This window comes from Anastrepha obliqua, chromosome 3 (assembly GCF_027943255.1).
Source record: "Anastrepha obliqua isolate idAnaObli1 chromosome 3, idAnaObli1_1.0, whole genome shotgun sequence".
Lineage (NCBI taxonomy): Eukaryota > Metazoa > Arthropoda > Insecta > Diptera > Tephritidae > Anastrepha > Anastrepha obliqua.
In genome coordinates this window covers 70750202-70777815 of record NC_072894.1, presented here as the reverse complement: position 1 = coordinate 70777815, position 27614 = coordinate 70750202, and the positions used below count along the sequence as shown (strand labels likewise).

The 27614-nt window shown below is 35.4% G+C and overlaps 1 protein-coding gene across 3 annotated transcripts in view; it reads right to left on the bottom strand.

The window, feature by feature from the left end:
- LOC129240512 (LIM and SH3 domain protein Lasp) overlaps nt 1-26045 on the bottom strand; it is a 119793-nt gene extending 93748 nt beyond the window's left edge. For 2 of the 3 annotated variants that reach the window (XM_054876359.1, XM_054876360.1), the window contains exon 1: nt 25121-26045. In XM_054876359.1, the coding sequence (XP_054732334.1) occupies nt 25121-25189 (69 nt within the window). In that variant the 5' untranslated portion in view covers nt 25190-26045. The remainder of the gene's footprint in view (nt 1-25120) is intronic. The other variant, XM_054876361.1, reaches the window with a different exon arrangement.
- Between the last annotated feature and the right edge of the window lie 1569 nt (nt 26046-27614).

Genomic DNA, 27614 nt, shown 5'->3' with positions numbered 1-27614 from the left:
CAAGCAAGAGAACTTAAAATGATGATATAAAACAGAAATATTGTTGGGATGCTTTTTTTATTATACTCAATGCTTCTATTTTTTTATTATAATATACGGCATATGTCCACCGCAGCTACAAGTTAAATGGTCCATTAGATCAGTCCAATAAATCTGGCAGTATGGCGTCAACGGTTACTTGAATATTACAATAAATCAATTGTTCAGCGTTATGTGTGGCAAGTTGCGTCGTCTTATTGTTGTCGATGTTCATCTCCTGCTTTTTGGAAACAAAAAATCAGTCAGCGTTATTTTAGTGTTAAACGATTAATAATGACTTGCCAAACCCTACACAACATAAATATCAAGACAGTTTGCCATTCTCAGCTGTCCAACTATAGTTATCGATAGTTCTCATGCAACTAAATAGCACCCGCTACGAGTACAAGTAAAATACAATAAGTAAAGGGAAGAGACTTCAACCATCGGCAACACCATCGCCATCAGCGAAATAAAAGTCGCCAACAAATGGAAATGACGGGAAACACTTTGTGGCACAAACACTATGGAAGTCGCATACAATTGAAAAACTAGAAATAGAAAGAAAAAAGAGAATCACTGGGAGTCAAGTTGTTAAACAGCACCAGAACAAATGGGGGAAGGCGGTTCTCCGATAACAGATGTTAGCGGGACTAATAACAAGCAAAGGCCAACAGCTCTTAGTGCTGTTTGAAGACGAAGTAAAGGTGAAAAATAAAAGATAAAAACGAAGTAAAGGTAAAAAATGAAAGGTGCATAAAATCTCGCAATAACCGAAATCGGCGCAAAGAAAGTAAATATTCCCTACAATGTCTGCATACGTATGTATATACATACATAGAAATAATCAACTCAACTAGCAAAGACTAGTGAAAACAGCAACTAATTGTAGGAGAAAAACTTGTAAGTGATCGCATAAGTACCCGGATGACCCAAATTGTATGCAACAGGAAATTAATATTGACTTCAAGGTAAGAAAACTTTTAAGACTTTGACAGCGTTGCAAAAGCAAGCAAGTAAAAGAGAAAATGGTCATTTAGAAAAACATAAAACAGATTAAAAATGAGCGACAGACTACGAATAGAGTTCATTAACGAGTTAGTGTGAGATAAAGGAAATGACGATTTGTTGATGATGTAGTAGTGATGATATGGTGGTGGAGAAGTGTTTAAAAGATAGTTAGCAACTCAGAAAAGTATTTGCACAATTCAAAAGTAACATAAAAATAAGTTACGTTGGAATAGCTGTATACAACAGTGGTTTAATAAAGTGGGTGAACTGCATCGTTCCCTTTACTGCTCCATGCACCTATTAATACTAATTTGTATAATATGTTTCTTCGAACATTATATTATATAATAAACTAAAGAGCCAAGTAAAAAAGAAATTTTACAAAAATACCCAATTTTATGTAATGAAACTATTTATATATCGTCTAAAGCTGTGAAAAGTTAAAGGTGAACTTGTCCTCACATTTTTGAATATTCGCATTTACAAGGTGATTCGAAACGTGCGACGCTCTTTGCAGAAATAAATTATAAGTTTAAGTAGTGGTGCTGTCAAGCTGCATGGGAAGTGTTGCGACAATTCGTTAGATGTATATGGTAGATGGAGGTTAGTACTTTAACCTTAAGATCTGTAGTTGGATTTAACTCAACCAAAACTATATCTACACTAATTTGCTTAAAGGACAGCTTCTAAACAGCTTCTTCTAAACAATACTTCTTCTATATCACTTTAAATATTGTTATTTAACAGCTAAACCTACAATATACTCGGCAGTTTGCCATTGCTTGACGACTGGGGATTGCTGTTAAGGGGTTCCGGTGATTTAGAATTTTCAAAAAAAAAAAAAACAATTTTTTTTTTGATATTTCGAAAATATAGGCTTTTAAGAATATACTGTCAAATTTTTGGAAGGATATTCCTAGTATTTTCGATTCTACAGCTGTTTCAGCAGGTATAGTCAGATTCGTCACGCGGCGGCATCCAAGTGAAATATCCACTCTCAAAACTTTAAACACAATTATCTCAAAACTAATATACTTTTTTTGGACCGGTGTTGACAACAAAACAATTATTCGACCGAATCGTCTGAAGTTTTAATATGTTGTTAACAACATCAATGGCTATCGCCCATAATAGAATTATATTATTATTTCAATTATTTCGTATTTTTTTGATTAAACAACTGAAAAAGAAAACGACTTTTAAAGTGTCTAAAGCCGCTCCATTTTCTTATTTTTTTTATTCTAGTACGGGACATAGCTAGAGTCATACTGATTAATATTTTTTTAGGTTTTTGTATTACAGATAAATAGAAGAGACAAAATGGACAACACCGTCAGGGCGCAATTTTTCGGGAGGGTCAAGATCAACGTCAAGTACTGCCTACACAGTTTTCTTCTTTAGCAGATCTCCCCCAAGTTAGCCCCGCTTTAAATGAAACATGAAACCGTTGATGCATATGGAGAGTGCTAAAATACACTTCAGAGGCTCAACTCGCTGCCTTACTTAGTGGTCTACAAGCGCAGATGGAATTAAAAGGGACTATCAACGGCTTTGCTAGATTTCCAGGCAGTAGAAACGGTTTTTATAACAGTTGTACATAATTGTAGATGAAAGATGAAGTTGTTATAGGAATCTAACACTTGCCAGACTATCAACAAAATTATAATTATTTCACAGTAGCTGCTCCTATAATGAATTCATCATACAGCTGTATATTTACTGATCCTGCTGTTCGACAGCATCGTACTTAAGCTGCAATGAAAGGTCGACAATTTATTCTTTACTGCTTACACATCCGCCTGGCTATCGCACAGTTTTTCTTGATGTCAAGCTTTTAACACTTCCCATGAATTATTAATTGCTTTCATGTTTCGATCTCTAAACTATGGAATCAGCAGCAAACGTCTCTAATATTGTTGGTCTCCGTTGACGAGAGAAAATACTTATATGTATTTCTGCCATGAAAAAGATCATCATACAAAATATCAGCCGTTCGGAGTCCGCTTAAAACTGTAGATACCTACATTTATGAAACAACATCGAGACGCATGCCACAAATAAAAGGAGGAGTTCGGCCAAATACCAAAAGTAAGCGGTTTGCAATTGTCTGCCGAGGGGCGCCGCTATTAGAAAAAACTTTCTATAATTTTGGTGTTTCATGCACGGAGATTCGAACCTACGCTCTTCCGAATAGTAGTCACGCACCAAACCTTTCGGATACGCGACCGCCACTTAAGCAACTTAGATGTAATAATATTTCGATGCCATGTAATAGCCACTTCAACTTCATTATTTTTAAATTATGTGCTAATTTAGGCTTTGTTAGACGAAATAGCTCAAAATTTGCAGATCCTCACAATTTCAAGTTGCTACTCAAGTTCTCTGTCCGTTCCATGCTAGAATGTAGAGCATTTATAAATTTGCTACAAACAGAATTAAACGATTATGAATGACCTTTCTCCACTTTGCAAAATTCCTTAAAATTTACTGACCACTATTTCTCTTGTCACCCTTCCGCCCGCTTCTGAAGGTCCTTGTTAAACTGATTGTGCTTCTTTACTGCTTGGGATTAACTTCTTATCTCATCTATAACATTTCATTCTAATTATCCCTTTTAGCTAAGAGCTAAGAGCTTCAACATGAATTACGGTTATTTAAGACTGAATTCGATATATTCACCATTTGGGTATGGATTAGCATTTTTAGGCAGTAGGAACTGTTTTGTGTTGACTTTTGAAGGTCTTAAGGGTTGACTAAAGGGACTTTCCAAAAGTGACGCCTAGATTTCAGTAGTGAAATAATTTTATTTGTTGGAGTTTTGGTGGAAATAATCGTCCGAATTAGTCGACAATTTAAAGGTTGGTGAACAAGAAATTGGTTCTGTTGAGGACGAAAACTGGACGTTCTGTTGAGAATATTGCTGCATTAAGGCCAAAGTACTACACATGTACATTCATCTTTTGTTGCACAATCAATGGAAAATAACTTTATACGTGTAAAAAAAAACCTAAATGATAACTCCATTGTTGAGCCAAACATTGTGCAGTTGAAAATATGAATACAATATAGGTTGCCAAAAATTAAAAAAAATTATGAGAAATTTGAGACCCCATGGCGAACATAAGCATACAAATAAATGTCTTTTCAAGCCAGCAAAATTATAAACAATAAAACAAAACGTCGAAAAAGAGAATCAATAGTAAATAAAAAACGAAAAATATTATAAGAATGAAATGAAAGTTGTATATGTGTGAGTAAACGCGCGCAGCTAACAATAGAAATAAAATCATGCCAAATTCTAATAAATTGGCCTCAGCAAAATTTAAACTTTTGTAAATAATAAAAGAGGAGAAAATGAAAATCCTAAGCGCTACCACTGAACTCATCATTCCGTTATATGTATAGGGTTTTTAAATAGGTGCACTTCAACTTTTTTCCGATAGGGAGGGCGAACGACGCAATATTTTTTATTTTTCGCTTGTCATTTGTAAACTTCATTAGTATACATTTCATCATGGAACGCTACACACTTGAGCAACGATTGCAAATTGTGCAATTTTTTATGAAAATAATCGTTCTGTTGCTGCTACTTTAAGAGCATTACGGCCATTTTACGGTCCATTTAACAAGCCGTCCCGTTTTGGGGTTATGTGAAGTCATTGGTCTACAGTAACAAGCCGGCGACGATTTGTGAGCTCAGAGCCAATATTGAACGAGAAATTGCTGGCATTTCGGCCGATTTATGCAAAAGAGTGGTCGAAAATTGGGTTCAACGATTGGACTTCGTAAAACGTGCACGCGGTGGTCATGCAAAAGAAATCGAATTTCATACTTAAATGTATATGTTCAAACTCGATAATAAAAAAAAATTAGTGAAAAAAGTCAAACCGTTTGTGTTTTATTCAAAAAAGTTCAAAAGTTGAAGCGCTCTTACTGAAAACCCCTATACAGTAGGTTCTGTTTTTATGCGGCTTTTTTTTATGCGGTTTTGAAATAGTGCGGTTTTTTTTTTTAATTACAAAATGCATGTTGACCTATCGGGAATTGTACATATAAACAAGATTCTAAACCAGCTAAGCAAAAACTCATCACAGATTACATCAGAAAAGCTAACCCTACAAGTATGGAAGATATATAAAGATATAATTTTCAAAGATACAATATTTTGTTTATGCGATTTTATTTAATTATTTCAGATTCATGCGCTCTATGGAACGTATCTATAGTAATAATATGGGACTAGTGCCCTTTTTTATGCGATTTTATTACATTATTTCAGATTTATGCGGTTTTAGCGTTTGAAACGTATCTATAGTTTTACTATAGAACTAGTAGCTTTTTTTATGCTGTTTTTTTTTTATGCTGTTTCTTGCGGAACGTATCTACCGCATAAAAACAGAACCTACTGTAGTTACAAACGTACAAAAATTTGGAATTCGTAGGCTCGCATCACTGAATCCACTGCTATCGGTATGCAATTTGCGACGGAAATACGAATACCTACTCATGTCATCTCTCAAATGCAAAAGCTTATTATGAGCAAAAGGAATAGAAATTTAAATTAACATAAAACATAATTCCGTATTTTCTTTATTTCTCTTGCGCATATTTTCCTTCGTCATTATTTTGTCCCACTCTATTTGCTGACTATAGCGACTAGTAGTTCAGGGTCTTTCAAGCCCGAGTTTGTTGTTTTAATTCAAGTCGGACACATACTATAATGGAAATTTATTATTTGTTTATTGGCATATGAATGTGATTAGTTGGACGGTCCACAATTTATGGATGATGAATTAAGTTTTCCAAATGTCCGCCACAAGCAAGCTTACAGATCAAAACAAATCAAAAACTCGAACTTGAAGGACCCTGTATAAAATATGAACTTTTATTTTCAAGCTTGACTTGTTTCGAAAATTATCTAGTGGATATTTTTTCTTGTACATTTTAAACGAATAACAAAAACAAAATAAAAGTGTCTCTCTCGAGAGCATATGACAACTTTGTTTTTTGTGTTTTTTTGTTTTTTTGAGAAACATTAATGGTAATTTTTCGGTCAAGGAAAATTCCAATTTTTTTAAATCACTTTTATAATTAGTAACTATTTTTATTTTCATAAGGGTGAGCTCATGAATCATTTAAATACTCTGAATAGAGAATATAAAAGCAAAGATTGGTGAAGAAACTGAGTTATGATACATCAAAGCATTTACGCTGGATGTAGGTAATACTGGTATAGATTCTGGAAATCTACCAATACACATAAAACTATAAGCGTATTCATTGCTGCAAATTTTACAATGTATTAGACCTTAGACTTTTACATAACTACTTAGACATCAAAGGGAGCGTAAAGCAGCTAACTTTAATGGGGAAATAAGAATAATATAGCCAATTAAAGGCCCATTTATAAAACACACAGGCCGACACAAATTTTGAACCGAGGGCTAAACTTCACTTTTCCGAAGTATTTAAACGTCAGCATAGTCCCAGCAGGTAATTTTTAGCAGATATCTCAACTTAAAAGCGCAAATATTATATTACTTTTTTTGGCTATATTTGAGATATTTTCTTAATGTCGTATCTTAATGTACAACTCTCCCCCTTTTAAATCCATTTTCATATGTAGAAAAAAAAATTGTCTTTGAGATATCGCCTGTTGAAAGTACGAGTATAATAATAAGTGGCGCGGCATTCTTACTCGAGGAGATTTTAAGGTTTTTAATATTAAAAAAAATTTTCCTGCATTTTTTCATTGGTTTTGATTTTCATTTATTTAACGTGAAATAATCAAATATGACAAGGGGTACTCACACCAATCACGTTACTTTGGTGGTTTGTTGGTTCGCAGTTCGCAAATGTGTTTTGCTGTGAACGACATTTTTGATTCATTTCTGTTAGTTCGGTAATGCTCTCTACTGAAGTATAATTAAAACAAAAAACTAAAAATGCCGAAATATAGCGAGAAAGCAAAAATTATTAATCATTTAATAAAGAGAGTTGCTTTGATTGAAGGTAAATATAGTAGATTTGCATTTCTTAATTAAATGCTCTCATCCGTCCCCTTTTTAGGGTTTCTGGCCATTACAAATTAGCTTCGTTTCATCCACCGGATAAAAATATGCCTAAAATATAAAATTTTTTTCCACAAAATAACTTACCTACTTTTCTTTCTCTCACTTTTTGATATTTTAGGCGAAATTTCGGGTCAGACCATCAAATGCACCAAACAACTGATTATCAAGCTGTCAAGCCTGCCACTAATTATACGTAAAACTGCCGTGTAACGAATCAACGAATTTGAAACTAATTCAGTATATTACTGGCGCTCTTCCCCTGCTTTAAAGACCCGGTTACTTTATGCAGCAAGCCAGGTGTCTCAAGTGAAGACTGCTAAAAGTAGGAAGAGCAATTTTTGCAGTTTGACAGCTATTCTGTCATTTATGATAGCAACATCGTGTGTTGTAGTGTCACCTCGCACTACAATAGTGTGCATGCCACGAACCTACTTACTAAAGAAAAAGTATACTCTGCCTGTGCAGCCCACAAAAATCTATCCGGTTTCTAAAATATAAGTTGCTCTTGTTCGGCAGCTGCGGAATTTCTAGTGCACAAAACTTTATAGCGTTTTTTCAGCTCTCATAATTTTTAAACATAATTTATATTAAATTAATTTAAAACTTAGTACCGGTGTACCTTTTGAAAGTTTATACACTTTTTATATACCTGAATTTTTTATAACTATTACTTATTTTAAAATGAATGCGGCTATTCTAAGATCATAAATGATATTAGCGTCGTATTCAAGGTCACTCTTATTTGGGTTCCGGAGTACGGGGATATTGAGGAAACTGTAAAGCCGATGAGCTAGCTAGGGCAAAAGAATCATTGGGATACCTAAGGCCACGAGTAAATTAATAATGAAAAACAAACAAAATCCAAGAGGCCAATAGGTCATGGAAAGATGAAGATACATGCGTAAAAGATAGGCTACTATGGTAGCAAATAAACAAGAAAGGAACTAAGGAATTGCTTAGCCTCTCAAGAGATAATATCTCGAAGGTCGAGGCTTGTGTTTGCAATTGTCCAGGCGTAGCTAAAATCAGAGCAGGTTGTCTAGGTAAACACTTTTTCAACTCTCTTACAGAACTGTCTGGCGTGGGGATTATCCTGCGCTTCATAAGAGCCTCAAAATAGGTTCCCGTGTCGCACAGTGGTATCACAACGGACCTGTAAAGTCTAAGTGAGTTGGTCACACGGACCGAATGCACCATAACCTAACCTAACCTAACTTATTTTACAATAACAAATTCGGCAATTTTTTTATCAAAAATATACTAAATTATTAATTAAAAGATGCGTAGATGCGCCTTCCAAAGGAACTACTAAAAATACTAAGAAAATTAAAAAGGGAATTAAACTCATTTATATTTTGCTTTTTATCAACGAATTTTTAAACAAATCTAAAGAATCTTAAACCAATAGAAAGTTTCATCTGACTACATGACACTGGAACTAAATTATAATTTTAGTAAAATGGCCTTTCGGAAACAAAGAACTGCATATTTTGTGGTATAGCAGCAGCCCTGAGTGGATGCTCAAGATTATCGAATTAAAAAAAATAATCGACTCCAAACTTGTGTAGGTCTACTCCAATTGTATCATAGTAAGACCCGAATACATTCGTTTTGTATCATTTTGAGAACACTCAGTAATAGCTTACCAAAAAACTACTCTTTTCATTGGGCCGCCTTTTTTTACTGTAGGGTTTACTGTATATCAACACAACAGTCAGCGAGTTTCTGAAGTGTTTACCTTTCATTCTGTCTTTCTGCTTTCAGTGTGAGCGCGAATTTGTGTGTTGCACAAATACATATATGGATATGTATTGTTGATTTGAATTTTATTAATTTTTTCATATCTCTTAGTTCTCTTCACCACGGTCCGATGAATCATTTTGATAAGGATAAAAAAATGAGCCTCACTCCCTCACACACTAACACGTATAAAGTGTTTTAATGATAGCTTTTAAAGTGGCTGAGGGGCAAGACTTGAGGGTAGCGTTAAACTGCTGCGTCCGCACAAAATTTGTGAAGACACCAGTGCAAATGAGCACTACGCCGCACGGTGGTGTTTCGTGGCAAAAAGTCATTTTCTATACCATTCAATTTCAAAAATCGAATGATGCAGTTTCGAATATAATTGCCTGCCTAAGTAAAATCCACAAATACCTCTCTCCAAAAGTGTTTCTAAGTATTATTGTTTTGAAAAAAAAAAAAAAAAAAAAAAAAAAAACACCAAGAGACCTGGAAATAGTCTAAAATATAAGTAGTTTAAAATTTAGTTGAAAATTTGTTGCATTTTTCTAGATTTGCATAAAGCTTTAAGTTTTGCCTAAAGGGACTTAAGAAGTCACTCCAGATATGTCATAAGTTAATCCAATTACCCAAATATTTGGGTAAATTCACTTTTCTACTTTTTGAAATATCTCATTTATTGTGTTTTTGAAAAATACCGCTATATGAAAAGTAGGCGTGGTTGTTACCTGATTTCGCCCATTTTTAATGCCATCTGTACCTTTCATGCTTTAATTGCCAAGAGCCCTCAAGAGAAGAGTGGAAACGAGACAATGTACGACAGGGCTAGTCCATTATAGGTTTAGTTAGGTATAATTGGCGCGTACACCCTTTTTTGGGTGTTTTAAGGCGACTCCGAACGGCAGATATTTTTTATGAAGAGCTTTTTTATGGCAGAAATTTACTCGAAGAGTATAGAGCCTACCGAAGGGCGACCGCTATTAAAAATAACTTTTTCTTCATTTTGGTGTTTCACCGAGATTCGAATCTACGTTCTCTCTTAACTCCGAATGGTAATCGCGCACCAATCCATTCGGCTACGACGGCCGCCATGTATGTATATACAGAGGCTTAAAGCTCGAGGGCAGGATGGGCGGAGATTTATATTCCAAACATCTTGGAATCTTCTACAGTTTTCGGCTTCCCGACTATTCTAGTATCTTTCGGGGTGAACAGTTGGCAATAATAAAAGCTGCGACACTGGCACACTGTGATTCAATATCCGAAAATGATATCTACATTTTCACTGATAGTCAGGCAGCGATAAAATCCCTTACAAAGCAGTCGACAAGCTTCAAGGTAGCCATGAAATGCCGCGCGTCTCTTAACGAGATGGCTGAGTAATTTGATCCAAAATAAACATGGGTTTCTGGCCATTGCAACATTGAGGGTAACTGCAGGTCCGATAAACTAAAGGTAATTGGCACGAAGTTGACTGATGAGTACACAGACAATGACAAAAGCATAGTCTTACAGACGATATGTAAGCTACCTATCTTTGAGGATAATTTACGAGCAGCGAATGAAAGATTGCGTAATGAAACCACCTGCAGAATCTCCCGAAACTTGTGACCGGCTCTGGCACTGATTTCAGTTATAACGGGCAAACACGTCCAGAGGCCGGGCGTATAACCACGTGACTTCTGCAGAAAAAATGTCTAGATGAGGAAGAGAGGATCTATCACCTCCTGTGCCACTGTCCTGCTCTATCCAGAGGTAGATAGACATTTTTTTAATGAATTGGAAGATCTGAGTACTGTGGAAATTAGGGATCTTCTAAAAATTCAGAAAAGTACACACTGGTACAAACGGCGCTTTAGTGCTACTTGTGCCCCACGGTGGAAAACCGCTTCAACCTAACTTTTCCCCACCTAGGTGCCTAGGAAGTACCCCTACGCAGTAACCGATTACCACCAATTTCGGATATTTCTTAACTAGCTCAAATTAGGTATGCATACAAAATTCCATTATCCCAGAAGCATTCCTTCTAAATATATTTTGCCAAAAAATGTATGAAGCAATACCACTGTGCGCCTCGCCGACAGAATGTGCAAATTGGGCAAAAGTAAAAACGCAAAAACCAAGCCAATTGTAGCAAAAAGACACTCACCCGCGCTTTGACGGCAGACAATAAACATTTTTTCCTTACTTTTCAGCGGTTGTTGCTATTATTTCTTGTTTTGTAATTTTATTTTCACACTGTTCAAGCAATTGCGAATAATATTCACCATTTCTGCTTTGTGCATATTTTTGACTTAGTACTTTTCTTAAAAGTCTGTTTTTCATTATGTATGAGTGTGTATGCGTGTATGTATGTATGCATTTGGTTCTGGTTCCTTGACTAAGCACATTGTAAAAAAACAAAAACACCACAACAGAGCAAGACAACTTAGCTGAAAATATGAAAATTCGCCAGTTTAAACGCTTGTCACAGAGTGTGGTCACTCACTGGTTGTCTGACAGCAATAATGACCCACCAACCGACCCACCGTCGGAGTGGCACACAGCTGCGCGTGGATTTGCTGCATGAATGCATATTGTTGCTGCTTTTTTTATTTATTATTGCCATTGTTGACTTGTTTTTTGACATTTGTTAGCTGTTTATTTGTAATCTTTGTGGTTGTTGTGTTTGTTACTCTGGCTATTGCCACTTTGGTTGCCTCGGTTGCTCGTGTACACACATATAATTGTTTGTTTGTTTGAGTTTGTAGACCAGGCCAAAAGAGGTCATTTACTCGTACTTTCTCTCACTTACGTACACATTGAAATGTACATATGTATTGTATGCACGTGATGCATGCACAAATACATGCATAACTTGAACACCAAGAAGATAGCAAAGAAACGAACAGAAGCTGTGGCTATGACTTGGAAGTTTTCGATTGCTCACCGCTTGGCACAGCAACAGCATTGCCCCATTAAAAGTTTTAAACGAACCACAGTCTAATGGGAATAATTTCAAATAATTGCCGAATAAGGTTAGCAGAATTCGCAAACGAATCGGAAATGTGCGAATCAGAACAAAAAGAAATAATTTAGTGACGAAAAAAAGTATGTACAGAGTAAAAATTAAGTCATGTAAATGTAAATAGATGACATAGTGTCCTTCTTATTATCCTCTTTCTTCTCTCTTCTCGTTTTTAACAAAAAGCGCCAATCGTTCTGGCTTATCGGGAAACAGATAATTATGAAATGGAGCCAAAACTGGAACCTTTTTTCCTTGCAACGAATCGCTGGGGTTATATCGAATACTTTCTGGGCTAAAGCATTGTAATCATTCAAAAAGGTGTGACGTAGCAGTGAATCCATTAAATTATTTATTCACTGGCATACGTGGTGGCGCTATTAAATAAATAGACTGCCGCTGCTTCAGAAGAAGGCAAACGACAAAGACCGCCTGCTACGTTCCCACGACAGTTGGCTCTACGCTATTGGAACGACTCGGATTTACACTCGCCCAAGGACTATCACTCCTGCAGCATTCCCCGTACATACTTCTTTTTGAAATGAACTCCTGTAAGCAAACCAATAGGGACATATCCTGCGTGCGCACTAGAAGACAACGCGCCGTATCTTACGCATTGTTTGTCGAGAGGTTTCTAGACAAGTAAAGCATCACAATGTTGGACTATCAGCTTATTCACTAGATTTTGCGTCGTGCTACTTCTGTCTGTTCCCCAAGGGGAAATGAGCAGTTTCAGTCCGTTGCAGCTCTGAAAGCGAAAGCGACGCGGCCGAATACGACAGTATGGGACCTGAAAACTTTAAAGAGCTAAGTGCGAATTTGAGAAAAATTTTCGGAGCACTTACTAATCTATTTATGGCATAACCCAAATGCGACGGAATCACTACGGTAAATGAAATTCTAGATACCCGGGTATCGAGTAGTGCAAGTAACTCGACACTTGTTCACTGTTTAAAAGTTCAAATATTTGATCGAAATTTTCGAGCTTTTGAACAAACTTAAATATTTTCAACAAACTTTAAACTATCTTTATAGGAATTAGTGAAAAACGTATAAAAGTGCATTAATTGAATTTCTCTAGCTTTCCAACGATGTTATCACTTTGTATGATGATTTGTAAAGCCTAAAAAAATTCTGATAAATAAGTGTAAATAATCAAAATAGGCATTATTAAAATTACTCGAAAAAACTCGGTATGTCCAAGCTCCCGCCCGAAATTATACAAATGTAGATATGTAAGATTCCAACAGCTCATTATGATATGATTCGTCAATAACAATCGTCGACTAACCATAATAGGACTAACAAGAGGAGGGGCTTTGATTGTGTTTCTTGTTCGATTCCAAAGGCTTTTATCCTTCAATTTTCTACCAAATGTGATTGTGCGAAGAAGCCCTCTACCAATGTATCATAATTTTCAGCAGTGCTGCAAAAAGTTCTAAACACGCTCTGTGTTTCTTATATGGAAATAGTTCATTTTAACAACCAGTCCATCCCATCCGGATTTCTTAATTCATCAATATCGAAATTTGTAGAACGGAGGAAGTAGGTATCTAGTGTCCTTTATCGGTATCAATAACAACTATTAAATAAAAAAATGTATCTCCAACAAGAGTCCACCGTGTTTGCTGTTCAGCTCTACGGTCTGGATTGTTGTCACCAGAATTTGGCTGTAGAAATCAAATGACAGTCATCATATAGAAAATTTTAGGAGTAGCCATATAAGATCCTTTTCCAGAGGCTGGCCTTGTCAAATATTTGTTCTGCCTTCCAACGGCAGCCGGTTCAACGATACTGGGACGATCCGCATTTATGTATATCTGGCCAAAGACTGTCACTCCACAAGCATTCTCCCAAAATACTGGGGTTTTTATGCTGTTACAACAACAGTTATACAAATAAGACTCAATCAATTTTCAATTTCCCTTCCATGAAGATTGGTCAGGGCACGCTTAGGTTTACATCGAAGGACACATTTTGCGCAATCGAACGGGTTTATGCGTAAGCACCATTCGGTGGATTCGGAGTTCGATGTCCACTGACGACATGAAGCATCAATTGATGGAAACATTTGTTCTTATAGCGAGCGCCAAGCGGTGGACAACGCCAATCCTCTCGAGGCCATATTGACATGAAAAAATTTCTTATAAAAACCATCTTAATTTTTTTGCAGCGTGTCTTTCATAGTAGAGGTAGATTTAAAGATTCTTCTACGACTACTGGGTCAAAGCTCTGAAATCTCAAAACTATTGTACTTAAACATCAAATTAAAAATTTAATTAGTAGAATGTCAGATGCATTATTCTCACTGTTTCACACCAGGTGAAGATTTGAAAACGTATAGGATTTTTGCACGCACCGATACATAAACTGACGAATTAATGCAGGCAGAAGATGGGACATCTTTTTGAGACAGAAAACCTTTTCTTTTGTGCCGTTCAAGAAGCATTTCACACATCACCAAACGTCTCTCGATATCCCTCATCTTAAATTGACGTGGCTCCCAGTTACCTGCCAGTATACCATCTGGACCATTCCCATCGCGTGCAAACGTTTACTGACGGTTGATCTGTCACATCCAACTCTTTAGACATATCATCAAGGGTTCGACTTGCGTCATCCAATAATTGTTGTCGAATTTTTTCGGTGCCCCTTCGCGATCTTTACCACTCACGAGGAAATTGCCATTTTGGAAGGTTCGAAACCACTCCTTACAAGTTGTATTTAATGGAGCGTGATAAACGTAAATATTGATCAATATACGACACGTTTCAGCTGCACTTTTCTTTAAAAGATAATGATGAAGCATGACTTCCCGCAATACTGTTTTTCAATACTATTTTTCGGGACGAACGTCGACATTTGTGACGTCAGATAAAAAAGGATCTTTACGCCTCAAAAGAATGACAACTACTGCGATCGAGACCTCACATATAGACATTCAAATCTCCAGTATATTACTAAACACTTATTCACATACCAAGTAATTCAAAGGTAAAGAATGCAGCTGTCTACAGAAAGCAGGTTGAGTCATTAATTTTAAGCTATATATGTATGTAGATGTGTAGTTTTTTCTACAGAGTAAATATGTATGGCACGTACATAATAAATGTAATACCCGTTTACATAAGCATGTGGATGGGCTCATGTCCATTGGGTGTCGCTTTTAATGATGGCATATTTACCATATTTCGTAAATTTGTGTATACATACATACATACACACATAAATACATATTTACATAGATTACTGTAATTGTCTTCATACTTAAATGCACATAATTTGTTATGCCCGTAATTTTATGTCATTGGTATTGGTCTTGTTGTGCATGATGTCAGCTTTAATTAAAATAAGACAATCGGTCAAGTACCCACAGCCAAGTAAAAAACTCATCAGACAGCAAGCGCTTATGCATGTATGTATGTACAGTTAGTACCATAAATATTCGGAAATAATTTTCTCTATAATATAAATGAAACCATTGAACGTCAGGTACGTAAATTTATGTGAATGAAGAAGAAACAGAATATCGTTTGGATATGAATTTAGTAGATTTAAAGTAAATATGGTATAAGAAATTAGCGGCGGGCGCCGAGTCTATTAATCGATAGTGCCCGCGTTCAAAACTCCCTGTGGCTATGAAGCACCAATATGAAGCTACTGATTTTTTCTCAAACCAACTTACTTCGCAATGGGCCAGCAAGCCTAAGTGTGCCCATCTGCATTCTCATGGAGAATGGCAGCCACCGCAATCTAATCTGACCTAATATACTAATAAAAACTGCAAAGGTGCTTTTTTCCCCCAGAACTAATTTACTACAACGGTCGGTGTAGCCGAATGGGTTCGTACGAGACTACCATTCTGTAATGCACAGGTTCGAAACCTAGGGCATAAAACGCTAAATGATAGAACACGGCAGGCAACGGCTAACATACAAGTGTACATATTTTTGCCATAAAAAAATCTGGTCATAAAAAACATCTGCCGTTCGGCAGCGGCATAAAACAGTAGCTCCCCTGCAATTATGGAAAAACATCAAACACACCACAAATAGGAGAAACTCGGTCAAACACTCAACAAAAGGGTGTACGCGCCAATTATACAAGGATGATCGAAACCGAACACTGCCATAACGCCGGTTACGTCAGACAATCAGCTGATTATTTTAAATTCGCTGAAAGCCAGTTAACAGTCTGATGTTGGCCACACCTCTTCATTCCGTACACCGTGTGTACTTTGGTATGCTTTGTTGTGATAATGGCAAAGTTTCTTATTTTTTATTATTTATTGTTATTCTGTTATATTGAATCCAGTTATGATTTGAACACCTAAGCATAAAAAGGGGTTCCAGGAAAAGAAATATCTGTTGGCGTAAGAAATTAGGTGATACTGTATAGAAAGAAATAGTCATATGGTGTTATTGGAAAAAAATTTAAACTTGAGTCCACCAATAGTACAGACCACTTAAAAAAAACTAAAAAATATTGGTGTTACCGCATTGGCCGCCCGAGGAAACTATCCCACAGAGACATAAGTTTGATTCTCAAAGTGACCGAAAATCCTTAACACGAATGAAAAAACGCTAATGGTTGTGGCAACGTAATGGCTTGGAGAGTAGTTACGATACACACCACCGCAAAGCCCAGATTTATTGGAAATTTCGGAATACACAGGTTTTTAGAGCTGTTATACTCAAAGAGTGCTCCCACGATAGTCGGTTCTACGTTACGCGACACGGATTTATATGCGGCCACTTCAGAGCATAATAGAAGCTTGACAGTATAAAGTCTGCAGAGCTGATAAATTTAGTTGTCTCGATGAGATGTCGGTTTATTAACTAACTACTAAAAAGTAACAATATCAAGGATTAAGTAAAGTACTCACACTAAATTAAGCTTTTTTTTACTGTATGTAGACTTTTGTTCACGCACTTTTTGCGTTTTTCTCACATAACTTTGTTATGTTATTTTATGTTAAGGGCTGAATTTTTTATTGCGATTAAAAAAGGCCTCAAGAAGAAACACGTCATCACTAGCTTCCCAGAACGGAGGCGCCAAGCCATGCTGCGGTGGCAAAGCCCATAGGACACTGAACCAAGTGGCAGATGGACGGCGAAACTTATTCCATCAATTAACAAATGGGTCCAAAGGAACTTCGGAGAAGGGAACTACTTCTTAACTCAGTTCCTCTCGGGCCACGGATACTTCCGGAGTTACCTATACCGTGACAGATGGCTCGCGGAAAGAAATGCTCTGAGGGAGCAAATTGGCGACTTCGCACCGAGCAACATAATCAGCAAAATGCTCGAACGTGGAGACAACTGGAACGCGGTAATGAAATACATCGAGAACGTACAACGAAAAAACAGATTGACACAGTGCAACAAAGTGAAGCCGCACAGATAGAGACACAATAAGACGAGCCTATATCATTTGCTAGTAATCTTAGCCTAGGTGAGCCACTAATGAAACTCAATACCACATGAATATACAATTTTCGTCAAATTGTACATCGAATCTAAATGTTTGTTGGGTTAGTTCAAAAACTTATTATGTGTATGTGTGCATTTGTATCGTTGTTTGCTAATTGCATTGAATGAGTTGAAGATGCCTGACAAGCTGCTGGAGCCGTGCACAAAACTATTTCAGGAAATTTGCTTGACAATCTTGTAACAACAAAAAATAACACATAAATGTTTCCTGCATTATTATCGATGGAGGTGGAATGAAAAAAAAAATTGTATGAACACAAGGGTTATGTCATTTAAAATATTTTAACGCTTAATTAAAAATGATTAAGCAGTCCAGTTGTAGACAAATACAAGTTGTACACACGGCAGAGCTACACACTTATTTTCAATGAAGTCCCATTTTTGGTTATGTACTTAGTAACACTTTTATCGTTACGTTTATAAGTTTCTTTTGGTGGGATAAACTTAAATTTTAAAGCTCTAATTAATTTAAATTTTTAAATTGGTCTTTTAGCGGTCAGTTATCTGTATTTTGCTGTTATTGACATCAGCAATGATACTACGCCTTATTAACGTGAGAAGATATACAAACAGGTATATTTATTTAACCTATAGTTCGGAGCATTCTCTAGATTTCAAAGTAGCGAACTCAATTTTCCGTACCTCAGCATGGAAGGGTGTGGGAGGGAAAAGTGGCGAAAGTACCCAATCTTAGCTGTTTGATCTGCAGCCAGATTTCAGAAGTCGCTGCCGCTAAAACTTTAAAAATCTCCAAAATTCCAAGCACTGAAAATTATCCAAACACTAATCGAATTTTCGTAAATGCGATTAGAAGCTTTTTTTGCGCCGGAAATTTCCATGCAAAATTCGAATGTTTTATTCGTCGCAGGCGTCACTTGTGTGCATAGTTGAAAATAAATTAGATTATTTTAACGTTTATGACATACGGGAGTTTAGGTGAAATTACTTCTAACTGAAAAATTTTAAATTTTGCCGTAATCTCAATCCATTTTGAGGAAAAAGCATTATAAAAATGAGTGCGTATCGTGTTTGCATCGCATCAAAATTTTATAATAAAAATAATAAAATAATTAAATTTCATAGCGTGCATTATTTAGAATTACACAAAATGTTGTGAAATTTTTTTTTAATTTTCCAACTTCGTAAATTTTCCAACAAAATTTGTGTGTTTCATACCAAAAACAAAAAAAAAATAATAATAATTAAAAATTACAAAAAAAACTTAAAAACAAAAATATAAAAAATTTATTCAAAAAAATAAAAAAATTGTTAAATAAAAAAAATTGTATCTAAAAAAAATTTAATTTAAAAAAATAAAGAAAATTAAACCAAATTAAATAAAAATAAAATTTTTTTTAGTAAAATAAAACAAACATGTAAGGAGCTCCAAAATTCTGTCCGAACCGAACTTTTTATACCCACATACTGAAATGTGCACGCGTATATGCAAGGCGGCTCAAAATTAATTATCCAATTTTGTTTTTGAATAACTTTTCTACCAATTACAATAAAAAAAAACTTTTTTTGATTGATCAAAATCTTTATTTTAAGCCTTATGCGCTCTGTATGTATACTCAAGCTGTCTAATTTACAACTGTCAAATATGATTGCCATTTGCAAAAATTTTAAATTTTTCGATAGAGTGATTAATTTTGTGCCACCTTGTAGTTTCGTTTTGTCCGGACCTAAGCAATTTTCACTTGCTTAAAAAATATTGTTATATGGAAGATTATTGACCGATGGAGGGATAGCCATTTCCAAATTATCTTGGTCAATGAGCAATTTATACAAAAAAGGTTGCACAGAAAAAATAGGAAAATTTCCAAAAAAAAAAAAAACAAAAAAAATTATTATTATTATTATTATTATTATTATTATTATATATAAGAAAAGTAGAGGAGATCCACTACTTTACATTTAAATGGAGCACTAGTGTAAACACCTTCGGCTCAAAAATTATTATGTAGAGAAACATTAGAATATAAAATGCTGACAATTTAAAATTAATTTAATGACGTGGTAATTGCGATAGGAATTTTTCCTTTGGAAGCTATACAAAATAGAAAAATTTTGAGGTGATCATCGAACTCAACTTATTGCTGCAAATTTTTCAATTATGAAAAAAGCAAATCATTAAGAGTAATTTGAAATGAAAGAAAGAGGATTAAAGAAAGCTAAAGGCTGAATTGGCTTTGAAAATATTGAAAATATTTATTCGGACGTTACGGTATTTCATTGTGGATTGATTAATAGCCCAATATGTACATGCATAAAGCTATTATAGTTAAGTTTTATTTCAAATATTAGTTTGGGGAAAAATAAATCCATTATCTACTTTTGCGTAAAATTTTTGCGCAAGTAGTTTCAAACGATTTTAGGGTCGATCTTTAGCTTCTGGGCGATACTACGACTACTAACATGCCGGTCAAGTTCGATTACTTTTCCGATTTTATCGACATTTTCGACGACCGGCCTGTGCGACGAATCCAAAATTGCACGTAATTAGCTGTTACAGCATCGGCACCATAAACACCATTAACGATTTCAGCGGTCTGACTAGCATTTTCGCCTTTATCAAAGAAAAACTGTAAAACTAACCCAATTTTCTCTTTGTGGACTTCCGTTCTAAGCACCCTGTAACCCACAACTGAATGGAACAAACAAAAAAACAGAGAACGAATTTTTTTAGTGTGAAATGTCACCTTGACAATGAGCAGAAACTTTAAATTGTTTGCTCAATACTTCTTGAAATATCTATCTCTACAGCCATCTACCGAGCGAAGAATGGAGTTCTTTTTTTCTCGAACTTATATTTTAATTAAAAATAAATAATATTGTTTAATTTTTTTGTTTGTTTTACAACAAAGAATAATTCACAATTTAAGTAAAAAATGTAATACATACGTGCATATGTCAGTAAAAGTATTTTTTTAAGCAACAGTGTGCAGTTTATTCGCACATTTCAAAAATTCACCTTAGAAAATAATTAGGCAGAGAAACCACCAAGGCACTGGCGTTGAAAAATTCCGCGAATGCCAGAAAACGCGTTTGGTAACATTTGTGCTACACACCCTTCGCCATTTTTATTTTATAACTACCCAACATTGCATATGTTACGAGTGAAAAGCTAACGAACAACACAAAATTAACTTGTAGAAAAAGCACATAATATAATAATAATAAATAAAATGCCAACACCATAAAACTGTGCATGACGAAACAGAAAACTGGATTTTTAGAAAACTAAAACAATACAGCTACAAGAGAATGTAAAGAAACCATAATAAAGCCATAAGCATACTCAAGGTCGGTTTGTGGCAAATTCCGAAAAAGTATACGTAACTCTTATAAGAGTAAAAGTACAAACAAGCAACAGCATTTCTCAATTTATTCGTAAAGTAAAAACAACAATCCGGCCAGACCGGAAGAGGCCATAGACCAAATGCAATTCACAAGCCGCACGAGACACAAGTAGCCCACATCAACAGGACAACGAGATGATAGGCTTTTTGAAAACGGCCCAGAGCCAATTTCATGGCAATTGCAACAGAGTACAAATGTGAAAAGAAAAAAAATTCACATAAGTTTACCTCTTCGCTGTCACTACTGTATAGGCAATCATTAGTAAATTGCTGAAAATATGGTTTTGGTTATTTATTTATTTCGGCAATGTTCAAGCAAAGGCTGAAATTGCTGTAAGTGCCTACTTTTCAATAACAACCAACGCTACCGATGGCGCGGTATGCGTGGAAACAGCAGAAGCAGATGAAGTGGTAAAGCAGCTTTTAAACTTGAACAGAGTGTAGCGTTGCACCCACGAATAAAATGTGCCATACATAGAAATATTTCACGCAATGCAGCTAGCGCAAACTTTTGCGTTGAACTTTTTAATAGGCACATTTTGTACTGGCGGCTGCCTATGCAAATATGTACATATGGGGGCATTAATTTGCATTGGCGACCTGCAACATTAGTGGGTTTTTTCTTTTTCTTTGGATACTGATGTAGATAATTTGGTGACATATTTTCGCCTTGAGCGTAATATAATATTCACCAACGCTTCTGTTTATTGCATGGTTTGCGCCTAGAATTTACTTTGCAATACATTTGCACTCAGTTCGACCAATCACATACATGCACATATACATAAAACCTATAATTATCCCAACTTCTCAGCTCGTTCTTCCAGCTCTATTTTTATATTGTGCTTTGCACGTTGCAAGTTGCCCGAAAAGCAACAGCTTATTTGCGGTATCACCAACAAGTGAGTAGTATGTAAGACTACAACCAGTTGAGCAGCAAAACCGCATTTTCTCACGTCACCTCCGACGCAGGAGTTGCTTGGAGGGCAGCAGCAGGAATCACAACACAAAAATAATTTAATTAAAATAAAGAAATTAAATGCACATATTACGTTAGTTTTTGTAGTGTACTATGGTACATATTTCGTATTACAGATGATGTCTGCTGCATATTTCCCAGACCTCAATCCGACGAGTGAGCATACAAACCGGCTTCACGATCAGTTGACTCGTTGGCTGACATGATGACTTCACTAGCGCTTACATTGTATCTATGTATGTGAAATGTAACTATATAGTTACTTAATACATAAGTACATCTACAGTGTTGGGCAAAACATATTGGACATTTACATATTTCGTTAATTATTTAAAACCTTACTATGAAAGCTTAAACTTCGTATTACACGTAGAATCGTGTACAAAAAACGATATTTTCGTCATCTATTACGATAAACTGCAAAGTGCCCATTACATTTTGTTGCGCAATTTTTGATATTTCTGCTTGTTTCAAATTTGTAAAAAAATGGATTATAAAAAAAAAAATTTTAATTTTATTTGCTAATTTTTTATTTAATTGTATAATATTTGCTAATTTTTTAAGTTATATAGTAGGTAATGGGTAATCAGTTTATATTGTTACTTAGTACAATATATTTTGCCCAACACTGTATGCGCGTGTTCGTGATTTTAATGCTTGTGTGAGATCAGCAACCCAGCCAGCGAGTCAGACTCATCAACTCCGGCCTAAGCAGCTGCGTCATCACGCCAATACACGCTTTTCTCCACTAGACTACTGTTTTGCCCTCACAAAATGTGAATTTACTTGTCTTCCATTTAACAAATTGCATGCATAAAAAGTGATTTAATAATTTCACGAAATTCTCCATTTAAGCGGCTGCCCGCTCTTTTATTGTTTGCTATGGTTTTGTTGTTTTTGTTGTACTCGAGTAATAACGAACAATGAATGGAGAATTGCAACTATAAAATATGTTAAAATGACAGTACAGATCATAGGAACAAAAATAGCTTCCACAATGAGTTGAGCAATAACAATAAGCTTCCAGCACAAGGACTTTATTTACAATTGCCTCTTTCACTCGCCATCACAATTTTTAGCTTCCGCTGCGCTGTTGTGTGAATTATTACTTTTTCTTGTATTTTTTTTTGTTATCGCGGCAGTTTTCTTTTCTTAATATTCTAATGTCATTCAGCAATAATCCCATATACATATATCCACGGCGCTGGAGCCATCAGTTCAAAGAGCACGACAGTATTGACATGCCAAGTTTGACGTGGTAAGGTAGGATGTGATTCTCAGTCAATAAAAGCAAATAATACTTCGCAAGCTGAATATGTAAATTTTGATAACTAATAGGTTAGTTCTAGCCCATAAAATTTTAATGTTACAATTCATGAGGAACATTATTGTACTTATATATATGACGCGTATATCCTCTCTTAGATATTTTTGCATCTTCTCGTTCAATTTGTGATATGTGTTTTGATGTTGTTCAACAAAAGGGGGCATCTGCAGTTTTATGAGGAGCTTTTTCATGACAAAAACACACCCGGAGGTTTGACATTGCCTGTCGAGAGCGACCGTTATTAGCAAAAACTTTTATATTATTTAGTGTTTCATGCCCACAGTGGGCTTCGAGCCTGGTGCCGGATGATTTACCCAATTATTTCGGGCTATTGTACCCAAATGTGTGACCCGATCCAAAAAATTGTAACAACTATTTGTAGTTAAGAGTCCAAACTTTAATTAATACCAATTTTAAAATTTCTGTACACTATTTATTAAAAAACTCGGTTTGAAAAATATATATTTTTGTAAATAAAAATAAAATAAATAATATACATGAATTACTCTTATTCTGCTTTAAAGAAGTCACTTAATCAATCAAGATGCCACGCTCCCTCTCATTCCGCCCATTAACCCAAAATCAGTGTGTAAAATACTAAACATGCCCCAACCATTTCGCTGCGGAGCCCAGATACATTAATATATTGTAATTCCATTCCTTGATAATTTGTTACAAGTTCATTCTTCACAGTTTGGACTTTTCATAAAGAACCTACAACTAATACGAAATAAAAATCTTTGAATTTTTATTTTAGACTGGCAAACATTCCTGAAAGCTGTTAAGTCAAGCTTGTCCTCCAATTTGTCGCGGTCCGCTCAATACTAGAAAAAATTATTTCCTATTCAGCGGCTGTATGCCTCCGCGGAATGGTAAATACGAGTATGTAAGTTTTTACCGTTCGAGACGATGTCGGTAAGAATGCTTGTGTATGTTAATATACGCTGAAGGTATCGAATTCAGGTCCTACAGTCTGCAAGTTCGGCACATGTGTCTCAATTCATGGCGAACACCTTCACGAAATAAAATTTACTCATCTAACACCCATTCCTTGATGTTGTTGTAACATGATAAACATTCCCTAGACATGCCCGGAAATACTAGTGGAGATACAGTCCTTGGATATAAATCAGGGTCGTTCTAGTAATGTGGAAACCACTGTCGTGGGAACGCACCCACCCTATACTTCTTGGGCCTACCGTGATGTAATTGACGATGACCAAAGGTGACTTCCCCGTGTTTAGCAGAGCTTGGTAAGATGTCACAACAACAGCAAAAAATCAAATTTGATAGATATTTATATCATAATAATAAAATTGTGCTTGGCTAAATTCGCAATATGGCCGCCGTAGCCAAATAGGTTGGTGCATGACCACCATTCGTAATTCAGAGAGAATCTCGGTGAAAGACCAAAAAGAAAAAGTTGTTTCTAATAGCTATCGCAGCTCGGCAGGCAATGGCAAACCTTCGAGTGTTATTCTGCCATGAAAAACATCCTCATAAAAAATATCTGCCCCTCGGAGTCGGCTTGAAACTGTAGGTCCCTCCATTTGTGGAACAACGTCAAGACACACGCGACAAATAGGAGGAGGAGCTCAAAATACCAAATCGCATAAAAAAAACAAATTAGCTGCTCTAGTAATATCACCTTATCTTAATTTGCTTTCGTTTTTAGCATTCTCTGGTTCCAATAAAAAGACAATCTGACGAATGCTATATTATTATATTACATCCCTCGTGCATTCGTTTGATTTGCATGATAAATTCCACTCATCAACTAACTCAGTATGCGCGAATTTCAGTTGCCTAATAATAACCAAACGTCCTTTCTCATTTTAATTTTTGCATTATCAATATTTGCTCACAATTGTAAATCCTTTGTAGACTTTTCTAATCCCAAGGAAACCAGCACTGTAGCACAGCTAGAAATCTTCCATTTAGGACACCTGTTGTCCCTTTCGTACACTCGTAAACTAGTAACCTACACAACCAGTTTACAGCTGCTGATACACAGCCTACCAAAACTTTATAAGGTTACTGTTTTATACATTTCCACATACACTTATTTGTAAATTTTTTTAAAGATTATTAGATAACTTAAATTTGCACTCACTTTGTCCAGACACTTGAGTTCCTCAATGGGATACACCACTTTCTGACAACGAGCGCAAGTTTTATTCATTTTGCGGTTTTGCTGCTCGTATTTGGTAGCTGCTACTTGTATTCACTAACTCGGCTGTTTAATTCCTTGTTGATGGAGAAGATCACGCGTGCGCACGTCTATGTGTCACCTAGACTTACTGTTGTTGCAGTAATTAACGTTTTAACCGCGATGTGCCCAAGTATGCTCAAAAAATTTTGTCACAGGAAAGGGTACACATATATTTCGTATGTTTTATTATAAACCGCACTTTATTTCTTTTAAGTTTACAAGGGCTTTGATTGGTCCGCCAATGATTTAATTATTGTCCAGAAAATGTAACTCCAAATTTTTTAAATTTATGTTGAAATAGGCTTTCGAAAGACTATTGTCGGTTTTCAACAAACTATTGATCAGAAATGTGACTGAAAACTCGCAACAAATAGCACAAAGAAATTCAATTTGAAAATTCCAGTTGGTGTTGGTCGTTGTTGTTTTTGCACTAGCTGTGTTGTTGGAGTGAACCTTTTACAAGAATTCGCCTTTTCAGATGTGCTCTTTTCGTTTTATACACTATTTTTGCTTTACCAATTCTTTTCTGCTATTTGCACTTCTCAATTATTGGAACGCGAACACGACACGATCAGCGGCAAATGGCTGGATCTCAAGTACCAACTGTTCAACTAAGAAAATCGAACTAGAAAATTTTTAAGTTAGCAAAATATTCAGTTGTTGCCGTGTAGGTTTGACTTTTTTACACTTCGATATATTTTTTAGTATAATTTCACAATTTAATCGATTTGAATATATTATTTTTAAATTCAATATACGTTGCTCACTGCCACGCGATAAATATTAAATAACAAATTCACACCAGCGCAAAGGAAAGACTGAATAAAAGCAACATTTAAACACGAACCAACTGGAGTAGCTCCAATTGCCCTCGCTGGAGCCAGAAGAGGGTTGCTGTTTGCTCACTGTAATACCATACTATTGAAGAAATATTGAACATGTAAAATAATATTGCACAATAAAAATGAAAATAGTAGCAATCAAGGCGTATGCATTAAAGGTGGTGGCACTAGACCAACTACACCCTTTCTGTTGGAATATCACCACAAAAGAAAGTATAGAAGAAAAAGAAGAGGTCAAACTATTAAATTAACTTAAAAAAGTATGTTAAAAGAGCTCTGTCAGGAGAAGACAGCAAATTTCACTACTAAAACATGCATGTTTTATCGATTTGTTGCCAGCAGTGCCTGAACATCAGTTGTTATTTCATAATTTAATAACTAAATTTTCATTTTATCGCATCGTTTGAATGCACGAATGCAACTTTTAATATTTTATTTTTACTTTATTGTTCAAATAAACAGACCTCAGTAATAAATCTCTCCACATTGTACCTAATGAGAAAAAGTGAAGCTCATGTCGTAATTTAGATTTTTCCTTTTTTCCATAAAAATACTTATGAAACATCCAAAAGTCAAAGAAGTGTTTTTTGCTTAAATAAGTTATTTTTGTACATAATAAATTTACTATCTTCATTGTGCACCACGTTATTGTACATCAAAATGTTCATTGTAGTTTCGAGTTTCTCGCACTGCGTTAAAGCGAAGCGATCACTAATGCGACGCGAAAGTGTTTTTGTATTTTCAAAGCAGCAACGATATAGAAAATAATTTATTCAGAGAGATATTTTTTGTTAAAAAAAATTTTGAATAATTTTTTTTTTAAATCATCGATTATTACGCTTAAAGATTATAATTTATAATGCTGTTTCTGATTCAAAAACGTTGCATTTTTTAGTGGCAGCACTACAAATCATGCAAACCAACCAAATTAAAAATCAATTTAATTTGGCAACGTCAACAAAGGCAGTCAAACAGTCAAGAACCAAAAATTATCAAACACAAGATTTCGCCTTCCCAAGTGCCCCAAAGTCAGTACGAAGAATAAACCAACAAAAATAAGAGAAAGAATAAGCGAAAATGATTGGAAAGACAAGAATATAGAATAAATCGTGCATACATTCAATTGTACATGCCTACATTTGCGCACGAAGGTTTGTTTACTTCCTCCACTGACAACAATCAACAACTGTCGTCGCCGTCGACAAGGTGTTTGTACTATTACAGCTATTTTTAATATAACTCGTTCACAATAGAGTTGCGATTTATCAATGATTGTATTTTTTTAGGAATTCTTAGCATTATTGTTGCATTGTGTGATATTAAAATCAGTAGCAATTAAGAGTGGCACTTTGAAAAAAAACAGTAATATATTTAAACAACATTAATTGTAAATAACTTGCCCGTTGTGCTGTGACCTAAACACCATTTCAATCATTCACAATATCACAATGTCAATCCCTCATTATCCTTCGTATATCCTTTTCCGTCATCGAATTTCGAGTGAAGCTACTAATTCGGTCATCAATTTCGTGATAATGAAAGGCGTTGCACCT